Consider the following 11,021-nt stretch of genomic DNA (forward strand, 5'->3'; position numbering starts at 1 on the left):
TACAGTTTCCGTGTAATTATTTCGGGGCATAAGCTAAGCTAGCCATGTGGGCGGCCGGGTGCGGGGGACGCAGCCCCGCCGCTCTTATTTCAACACACTGCCTACCCCGCAGGGATGCCTGCCATTTGGACACTGCCTACCCCGCAGGGATGCCTGACATTCGGACACTGCCTACCCCGCAGGGATGTCACTGACATTTTGACACAGACATGATGTCTACAAACAAGGTGGGACACATTCATAGCTTGGACAGTCTGAAAGTGTGCCAGATACTGGGGATGAAGGAACAAACAAGACCCAGGCCTTCGAGCAAGAGACTCACAGTGTTGGACCTGTCTGAGGAGTCACTACAGCCCTGATGGGAAAGGAAGGAGGAGAGATTGCTCCAGATCTTGTGTGGTGACAGGGAGGGTGGGCTCAGACTAGCAACTGTGTGGCTCAGGGTCCAAACTCAGAAGGAAACATTCAAGTAGGTATGTCTGACTGCAATCACAGGCCACATGTACCCAAAGAGAAGTTACAAGTGCCTGACACAGAGGCACAAATATACTTAAAACATGAGGGTAGTTCGGGTGAATTTTCTTTTCTTTTGCAATTCAATTGCATGGCTTATCAAGCATGAACTTGGCAGATACTATCTTGTCATGAGGCCAGAAGGTTGGACAAACCTGCAAGACACTGAGCCACATTTCCCCCCAAAGAATCCTTGGAGCATCTAATTGAGAGATCCGACTCCAGGGAAATCTCTCAGACACATCAACATCTAAGCCATTTGTAGTCCTGGCCTACCTAGGGGACTTTATTCCCAGAAAACAAACATGTGAACAAGCACGTTCACAACAGCAATCTGAAATCCCAAACAGGGAAAACCGAGAAATGACCAATCCCAGAGAAATAGCTAAATAAGTACATCTAAGCCACAGTTTCTTAGACTGGAGGTCACGCAGGCTTGACTAACCAAATAAACAGGCTACAAAACATCTGGCAACAGTAACAAGGTTCTGAATGTACAACTATCAAAACTAATTAAAAATAAAAAGCATAAAGGGTCAAAGGCAGCTCTGGTCCTCACACACCAGCCTGTTCTCTGTGTCTCATGCCACCGCACCATGAAACACCAAGGAACACAGCCTTTAAACACCCCAGTGCAGATTTGAGGCTAGTATATGTTAGGGATTTTAGTTTTTTTTCTTTACTGTACACAACAGTTTTCTGCTTTTTATAGAAACATAATGATTTACTTATGAAGGACAAAGACTTAATATTTCTTATTGCCATTCCTGCGCATATAATAAATTAGTCTACCTCAGACTGTATTGTGTTAGAATATTTAATTTTAAAAATAGATATTGGAGTGATTATCTTTAATTTCATAAAAATAACTAGATAAATTTTGATTTGGTTTTAGGCAGAGTTAAAATGGCAATAAACATACTTCTAGTATTTTGCACTAATGTTTAGGTGAAGTGCTGTTCTCGGCATTGACAATTATAAAATCAAAATATCAATCAGCTCAGAAATATTGAAGATGCTTTATGTGCTGCAATACCAAACAGTACAGGAAAGTTTAATTAGTTTTTTTTTAAAAGATTCATTTTATTTTAAACTTGTGTGTGTTGTGTGTATGTATGGGGGGGGGGGAGAGAACACATGCAGGTGCTTGCCGAGGCTAAAGAGGGCAGCAGATACCCGGGGCTGGAATTACAAGTGGATATGAACTGCCCCTATGGATGCTGGACCTGAACTCAGATCTTGAAAGGAGCAGTTAATGGTCTTAACACTGAGTCATCTCTCCAGCCCCAGGCTTTGGTCTTTTGTAAAAATTAATAAGCACACTCATGTCATTAGTGTTTAACGTTGCTTTTCTCTTTCATTAGTGAATTTATATGTATACAAATAAATTGTTCAATTTTTTTAAAAAAAATGATTTATTATCAGCAATTGTCTGATTCCACATTTATTTTACACCTATACGCCAGGGAGCACGTAAAAAAAAATCTGTCATGCAAAGAGGTTGCAGAAGAAAGTTTCTGAGGTTCTTAGCTAAGGAGAAGAATCCATACAGCTACTTAAAATATCACTGTTCCAACAATATGGGAAATCCCTCAGCCACAGAGTGTATGCTGAAAGGGCTTTCAGTATTTGTTAAATGACTGTCCCCTGGCATAGGTAGGAACACTTGCTTGTAATTTATTCAAGTCCTATTGCCTTCCTAAACTGTTGCAGATTATATTGAAGGTCAGTAAAATAATCTAGGCTGACTGCAGTAACTCACCCTACAGGGAGTAGATGTTTCTACTGAGAATATTTTGTGGTGGAAGGAGACCAAAAGTTTTCAATATATATAGAGTGTAAAGGAATATTCTTGTATATTACTTGATAAATTGTAAAGTGTGGACATGTTTTTGAATGGCTTTTAACTCAATTTTATTTCTAGATATAACTGTATCAAATAATTGGATAAAGTTCAATCACAAATATAGATTATTTTACACAGTGACAGCTATCTAGGATATACATATACATATATAATGTATATATGTGAGTGTGTATGTGTATACATTGTATAGAATATCTTTATATTTAGAGAAATAGTTCAGTGAAGATATATTTATCCATATATAAGAATATAATGGTAATATTAAGTACTATACTTTTGGGTTCATAGCAAAATGCAAAAATGATTTGATAAAATGAAGTGAAAAAAATCAAGAAGTTAAGCTGTGAATTTGGTTGATCCCTGCTATAGAAAAGGTGAAGACCCAAAGCAGGGAGTTAGGAGCTAATGGAGCCCGGTGATGGGCTTGTTAGCTATTCAGAAACAACTCTGCGCTCTCAGGCCCCTATAATAATGACGTTATTCAGCAGAAACTAAGTGTGTTATGTTATGCACACAAACAGAACTTGAGGACGTGTTCCTTTACACTCGCTACTTAGGAACTGAAAACTTGGGACTTTGTTCTTGTACCAGGTTTTAATTAGGAGAAAGAACTGAAATATTTCTTTTCTTTTTTTTCTTCTGACTTTTTTTGAGACAGGGTTTCTCTGTGTAATCCTGGTTGTTTTGGAACTCGCTTGGTAGACCAGGCTGACCTCGAACTCACTGAGATCCACCTGCCTCTGCCTCCCAAGTGCTGGGATTAAAGGCATGTGCCAACACCGCCTGGGGAAATATTTCTCATAAAATCTCAAAGATTAGATTTGTTAACTTTTAAAAATGAAAAAGACAGGACTGGATTTTAATTTAGAAAACCGTCCGAATGCCTGTGATCTCTCTTAACAAAGGACAAGGCACTGGCGATCGGTGGTGAGGGTGAAGGGATCAGTGAAGGCTACAGCTCAGCCAGGCCTTAGCCTCATCCCTGGCTCTGGGGAGCAGCTAGCTTGTGTTGCCGGGCCATCATCACACCTCTAATAAAAAAAATTATTCCAAAATAAATGAAAAAATGCAAAATAAATGACTCTTGTGAAGGCAGGATGGGAATTAAATAAGAGAATATGGTAGCCATTTCTGAGTGATATTAAACAACTATCCATATGTCCATATACAGAGATGCTCTCAGTCATACATTCAAGTGCAAAAAGGGTCATTGGGTCTAATATGAAATCCAAAGCTAAATCTGCCATGGAGGTGTGTGTCTGTAATCCCAGAACTTGGGAGGTAGAGGCAGGAGGATTGCAAGTTAGAGGCTGTACCTAGGGAGATCTTATCTGAACCGAAATAGAGGCTGGAGGTGGTTCAGTAGATAAAGATGCTTGTTACCAAGACTAACGACCCGAGTTTCATTCCCAGGATGGGAGAAAGATCGACTTTCCATGTTGTCCTCTGAGCACCACAAAGGGGCTGTGGCATGTGCACACGTGTGCATGCATGCACAAATACATAAGAGTTAAACAACAAACTCCCAAACCAAACCAAACCCTAAACTATACAAATTCCAGGAGAAGATATGGGGAAAATTCTTTGTGATCTTAAGTCAGGCAAAGATTTCTTAGATGTGTCAACAAAAGCATAATCGGTAATTGCAAAAATGGAAGATTGTGCCATCAGAAATAAAAATGAATGCTCTTTGAAGGTACTCTCTCTCCCCCTCTCTTTAAAAGCTTTTAAAAGAAGCTTTTACTTATTTTATAGTATGAGCATTATAGGAAACAAAACGAGAAGCCAAAAACCCCATCACAACTCAGCCTGACGTGTCTAGACCCTGCCAGTGTGCATACAGTTAGGTGACGGAGCTCATGCAGCATGTACCACGCTCTCCTCACATTGTGAATATTCACCAACTAAAAGCCCCACGCTACATGAGTATTTGATAACTAAGAATACACCATGCCATCTCAGTCTGTCAGACAAAACTGTAATCCTGTCTTCCTTGGTAACAAAAATCTCATAGAAGACAAAAATGGCAGCCGGCCTCTAGACAGAAGTACTGGCGAGGTTACAATTAAAATTCTGCATTCCCTCAATGCCCAGCTTACAGGGAAACACAAAGCAACAGACAATACTGAGTGCAACATTCCTAAGTTTATCATCAGATCTGTATACTAAAACATGAAGAAGCATGTTCCGGCTCGATAAATGTACTCCTAGGGAGTACTGAAGATGCACCTATGGCAGAGGTGCGGCAGCGGTTCTCAGGATGTTAATCTCAGCACAGCGCGGCACTGCAGTTCTCACCCCGCTAGCCTCCCTCGGCCCCTCCATAGTCAGCCTAGCAACAGGAACTCACACTGCCCAGACACGGCTCAACAATTCCATGTTCAAGAGGAAACTTTTCTGCCATTTCTACCATATTCACTAGCTATACTTTTAACCACATGCTCTCCTTTACGACATTTAGAAAGTTCAGATGTTGTGGAATGAACTTTGTGCACAGCACACAAAAGCACCTGCCCAGACACACACACGGATCCCTGGGTACAGCTGTAACTGCTTCTAGATGTGGTGGTCCTAGCTAAGAGCTCTTCCCTCATCCGTCTTCATCTCTGCACAACTCCAGTTCAGGACGATGCTGGTGAGAGTATTACCAAGGCCACCCTCAGAAGACAGCCCTCTTTGAAGGCCTCTTAAGAGCATGAGAGGAAATGTTTGCAAAAGAGGTCTAATTAAAGACATGTTCAAACTATGTAAGAAATTCTAAAAACTCAGTAAGAACAACTTGAGAAAACTGATCTGTTGTGGGATATTTGTACGCTGTGTGAAGGTGTATTGCTGTGATTCGTTTAATAAAGAGCTGAATGGCCAATAGCCAGGCAGGAAGTATAGGTGGGACTTCTGGGAAGAGAGAGGAGCGAGGAGATAATCCAGGTGCAGGGAAGGTTCCAGGAGACACAGAAGAAGCAGGATGGACAGAAGAAGCAGTATATGATAGGATATAGATTAATAGGAATAGGTTAATTTAAGTTATAAGAGCTAGTTAAAATCAAGCCTGAGCACTGGGTGGTGGTGGTGCACACCTTTAATCCCAGCACTCAGGAGGCAGAGGCAGGCAGATCTCTGAGTTTGAGGTCAGCCTGGTCTACAGAGTGAGTTCTAGGATAGCCAGGACTGTTGCATAGAGAAGCCCTGTCTTGAAAAATCAAAACTAAAACCAAAAACCAAAATAAACAAACAAATCTCACCCCCCCCCCCCCGCAAAAGCTAACCAAACAACCAACCAAACAGACAAAAACCACAAGCCTAAACTAAGGCCAAGATTTCATAATTAATAATGTCTTCATGTCGTTATTTAGGAGCTGTCTGGCAGCCCAAAGGAAAGTCTGATTACATAGATCAAATATGGGGAACGATATGGCAAAGTAGCACATGAAACGCCTCCCAGAGTTATTAGTCACCAAAGGATGAAAAATAACATATGGGATTCTAACCAACATCTATCAAACTAGCTAAAATTAAAAAGAATGAATAGCAAGTATCAGCCAGGCCCTGGGCAGTGGCTGGTGGGATATAAAATGGTAGCTACGTCTTCTGTGGAGAGCTGGGTGTTTTTCTTTTTCCTTTTATGTGCCTGGTGTTTTGCCTGAATGTATGTCTGTGTGAGGTGTATGTCTGTGTGAGGGTGTATGTCTGTGTGAGGTGTATGTCTGTGTGAGGGTGTATGTCTGTGTGAGGGTGTCTGTCTGTGTGAGGGTGTCTGTCTGTGTGAGGGTGTATGTCTGTGTGAGGGTGTCAGATCTTGGAGTTACAGACACTTGTGAGCTGCCATGTGGGTGGGTGCTAGGAATTGAACACAAGGCCTCTGAAAGAGCAGCCAGTGCTCTTAAGTGCTGAGCCATCTCTCTAGTCCCAGAGCTAGGGGGTTTCTTAAGGAGTACAAGGCCTGGAATATGCTATGAATATGTTTTGTTACTATTAGTTATTAAAGAAGCTGTTTCGGCCAGTGGCTTAGTAGAGTAAAGCCAGGCGGGATATCCAAACAGAGGTACAGAGAGAAAATAGGCAGAGTCAAAGGTATGCCATGTAGCAGCCAAAGGAAAAAGCCACCAGCCGCCAGTCAGAACCTTACTGGTAGGTCACAGTCTCGTGGTGATTCACAGATGAATAGAAATGGGTTAATTTAAGATGTAAGAGTTAGCTAGAAATATGCATAAGCTATTGGCCAAACAGTGTTGTAATTAATATAGTTTCTGCATGATTATTCGGGTCTGGGTCTGGGCGGCTGGGAACTGAATGAGCAGTCTCTGCCTACATGGAGAGATGGCTCAGCTGTTAAGTGCATTTGCTGTTTTAGCAGAGGATCTGGTTTCTAGTCCTAGCACCCGCATGACAACTCAGAGTCATCTGTAACTCCAATTCTAGGGGATCTGATCCTCTCCTCTGGCCTCAGTGGGCAAAGCATGCACAAGGTGCACAGATACACATGCAGGCAAAACACCCATACACATAAAACCAAAAAACACCCACCGAGTCCCAACCCACGTGAAGACGTATGTTCACAGCCAATGTGTTTATGTAACCAAAAGCTGGAAACGGCTAAATGTCCACCAAGAGGGGAAAGAAGAAGGGAATGTGGCCCACGGATATGATGGGATGCTGCACAGAAAGGAGAGAACTAAGTGACTGCGAGATGCTAAGATGGATGAAGACACAACAAAGAATCTGCTGAGTGAAAAGAGCCAGCCCAAACCAAACACAGCACAAAACGAAACTCACACACACAGTGTGTGAATCTTCTAGATAAGTCTACAAACACACTCATCCGGACAGCAGGGAGCTTACTGGTTCTTTAGGAGTTACGGCAGTCAAAAAGGGCTTACAACTTTTGGCACGGCAGGCAGTTCAGTGTTTGTGACTGGATCACAGATACAGACACATTAAATAAGTCATATACTTTAAGTCTAGTATATCTTAATAGAGCTGTTACGAATGCATGGCTTATGCAGATGCCAAGCTTTTGGGGTAAGAACCGGCTATCAGGTTTCCCTGATGTGCAGGTAAAACTGGCCTCCTTTCCCCTCACTGGCCTAGACCTCTGGTGAGGCAGGAAATCACAGTACTGAAAACATGAAAAGGCTGCCTCTGCTGTGCAGGCAACTCAGCCCTCCTGATAGCCGGGCATAGGCCCTGCCAAGCCCTCCTGCGGGCCAGGAGGAGGCTCTGTAGGCTCCTTCCCTCAGGTGGCTTTGCATGGCTCCTCTCCCACTCCTTCCTGAGACAGCCCATCCTGCACTTACCTCCTCCTCCTCATTCTCTGGCTGCCTCAACTTCAGCCTGAGGCTCTCCTCAAACTCCTCATCTGTCCAGTAGAAGAGCACCTCCGCGCCCTCAGTGGCCACCAACACGCACTTCATCTTCCAGGGAGCAGCAAGAGCGAAGGTCACATGTGTGAGTCCAGCCTGAGTAGGAGCCGCAGCCCGTGGGACATTCACGGAGCCCTCTGCTGAACGCCAGCCACCGCCGCGAGAGCCATTCTGGGGTTTCGTTACACCCTAATGAAGTAGTGGCATCAGGGTCGGGGCCAGGGAAGGTAGGTGGGTAAGAGAAGCTGGACAAAGCCCACAGTGATTCAATCCACTACCCTCATTCTGCTTTCCACAGCCCCAGAGTAGATGCTGCCCACTTTTCCATCTCCCCACGCCAACCCCAGGAGAGGAAGATCATTTACCTTGGCGAGGAATACTGCAGAGTTTCCAAGCAGCTAGATTCCAGCCAGTTCAGGGAAGAGCATAGCATCCTTGGTGCTGCAAATGCTTAAGGCAGAGAGGGTGTGAATGTGCGCAGAGACGCTGGTCCCCACCGCAGCCTGTTCCTGAGAGTGGACAAGCTGAAGGGCTGGAAAGTCACAGGTTTCCCCACGGTGGGGACCATGAGCTTGGAGAGCCCTTTATGTGGAGCAAGTGTCGATGACATCCTTACTAGTTCCCACCTCCTCTGCTGCAGGAGAGGTCTGTTCTATACTCAGTGTCACTCAAACACTCAGTGTCCCTGAGCAGCCCCAGGGAGCTTGCTGAGAGCCAGTGATGGGAGTGGGGGACGGGAAGGTGCCATAAACTAACAAAAAAGCATCAGGGTTTGGTTCCGGTTTGGGCTTTCCCATGTCACATTCAAGTCTGAGCTTCAAACTCCCACTGGGAGACCAAGGAACCCAAGACACAAGGAGACCAAGATCCTTGCTGCACCTTCCTCCTGGGCCTTCCTACAGTTTCACGGAGAGTCACCCGGAACCAGCTAGATCACAACCTCAGAGCATAGGCTCAGCTTAGGGATAAGAATGGTGTTTGAGTTCAATTCCCAGCAATCACATGGTGGCTCACAACCATCTGTAATGAGGTCTGGTGTCCTCTTCTGGCCGGCAGGCATACACACAGACAGAATATTGTATACATTAATAATAATAATATTAAAGGTGTTTGGATGTCATTCTTATTTCCCAGCTTCAAATGGCAGGAGAAACAAACTCACTCCAGAATGCTCCCTGTTTTGATTAAAAGGCAAGAAGAATCTGAAGCCAAAGAGGAAGGTTCGCTCCTGGGGGTTCAGCATCTTCTGCAAAGAAACTCTGAGCCTGGCTGCACCACCCTCAGACTTGGCCTCGATGACAACTTCCTGGAAACACCGGCATGCTTCTTGGTGGGCATCAGGCTTTACTGCTACAGTAATTATCTTCAAAGGCTGCAAACCTCACTTTCTAACTTTTGTTCTTATATCTTGCTCTAAAAAGAGGGAACTTGGAGAAGGGCCAACCTGAGAAACTCTCCTGCATCCGCTTTACCACCCGGACCACAGCAAACTGCCCCTGTGGCCTCGTCCTGTCTACCACAGTCCAGTGAGGGCAGGAGGCGAGGGGTGGAGACTAGAGCCGGTGATGCTCCGACAGGAACAGCTAGCCTAGGACGGAGTCTCTCTGCCGTGCCACTCAGCACCTCGTCACGGCGGGACTCCGCCCAGGAGCTGCTTACTTAGCACTTCAGCAATGTCCTCTCAAATCCTCACGCCCCCTCCCCGACTCTCCGAATTTCACGGTGACCAGGGGACTAAGGCCTGGCTTGTGGCGCCCGCTCCGAAAGAGCGTGAGACTGATGCCGTTCCCAGGGACTCCTGTGCCTCTCCGGGCTGGGAGGCCTGAGCGGCGGAGGTGCCCACCGAGGGGCGACCCAGGGAGGCTCTGGGACACCCGCGATGTCAACATACCAGATCCGCCGCTCTCAGCGTCCAGCATGTAGCCAGCCAGCAGCGCGCTTCCGGGTGCAACCACGTGACCCAACCACGTGACCGGGGCGTGTCGTGTCGTGTAGGTTCGAGCCCCGCCCCGGTCTGGCATTGGTCTTGCTTGACATTGCCCTTGCCCCGGAGGCCACTGGTCTTATTGGTCACCGTCCTGGCAAGCTGCAGGTGCTGGGATGCGGTGCCACATTTTCCCTGGCATAAGGAAGGCCAGTAGAGGCACCTGCTGCGTGCCAGTGACACTGCTTTCGAGGCCTTTCTGCTTGACTTAGCTAAAGGCATTCCCCATAGATTTACAGAAAGGGAAACTGAGGCCCCATAGAGAACAAACTTGCTGAAGAGGAGACAGGACCTAGGTGTTCTTGCACTTCTGCCGGGCCCTTCCCAGCCTCTAGTTTTCTTGCTGAACCTGGTTGTGTGTGAAACTGCCTCGTGCGTGCTGTGGCTCCTTGATTGACAGGGATTCCCAATCCGACTGAGGGCTGTGTACACATTTTTTTTGTTTGTTTGCTTGTGGTGAAACACAAGTCACTATCACCAGGTAACATCTACTAGAATGGTTATAAATTTCTAATAGATAACAGTTATTCAAGTTTACAAGCTGTGCGTGAAACCAGAGGAAAACACATTACCAAACTCAGCAGGCTAGCATTCGCAGACAGCAGGCCTCTGGGATGGGGTACCTGCGATGTGACTGTACTGTGTGGTGGAGTGCTTTCGTCTTGAACTTGTGATTGCAACCTATTTAGACTTCGTGTGTATTTGGAGTGAAGGGGCTGGATGCCTATCAAGTCCTCACTGGGTACCTTGCTGCAGCTGGGGGGGCTTTGCATCCAGCCCAGCAGGGGAGCAGGTGCCGAGATCCACAGAGGGAGCATTAACACCCCCACCCTGAAACACAAGCCAAGAATGAGTGCCTCTGCCCCTGCAGCTACCCATGGTACAACCCAACAGAGCATTGCTCCCGCCCCCTCACCACCCACTCTGCCCAGCCCAGCCCCAGCTCCACCACACAGCGCAGTCACATCGCAGGCACCCCCTCCCAGAGGCCTGCTGTCTGCGAATGGTATGTTTGGTGACATGTTTTTCTCTTGTCCCAGTTTGTAAACTTGAATAACTGTTACCCATTAAAAATTTATAACCATTCTAGTAGATGTTACCTGGTGGTAGTGACTTGCGTTTCACCAAGTACTAGTGAATGAATGGTGCTGACCCCCTCTCAATGTGTTTCTCTTCATTTGTGTATCTTTTTCAATTTTTTGCTTTCGAAGAAGTATCTATTCGTATCTTTTACTCCTTTTATTGATATCTATTTTTATCCATTTAATTTGTCTTTATTATTGGATTGTAGGAATTC

General features: G+C 45.5%; 1 protein-coding gene across 1 annotated transcript in view; it reads right to left on the reverse strand.

Moving 5' to 3' along the window:
* Hps1 (HPS1, biogenesis of lysosomal organelles complex 3 subunit 1) overlaps positions 1 to 9,679 on the reverse strand; it is a 32,475-nt gene extending 22,796 nt beyond the window's left edge. Inside the window, exons 1-3 of the mRNA XM_005352312.3 lie at positions 9,632 to 9,679; positions 8,106 to 8,190; positions 7,675 to 7,929 (exon numbers count right to left, since the gene is read on the reverse strand). Of these exons, the coding sequence (XP_005352369.1) occupies positions 7,675 to 7,791 (117 nt within the window). The 5' untranslated portion in view covers positions 7,792 to 7,929; positions 8,106 to 8,190; positions 9,632 to 9,679. The remainder of the gene's footprint in view (positions 1 to 7,674; positions 7,930 to 8,105; positions 8,191 to 9,631) is intronic.
* Positions 9,680 to 11,021: the final 1,342 nt, after the last annotated feature.

The sequence above is a fragment of the Microtus ochrogaster genome, chromosome 8 (assembly GCF_000317375.1).
Source record: "Microtus ochrogaster isolate Prairie Vole_2 chromosome 8, MicOch1.0, whole genome shotgun sequence".
Lineage (NCBI taxonomy): Eukaryota > Metazoa > Chordata > Mammalia > Rodentia > Cricetidae > Microtus > Microtus ochrogaster.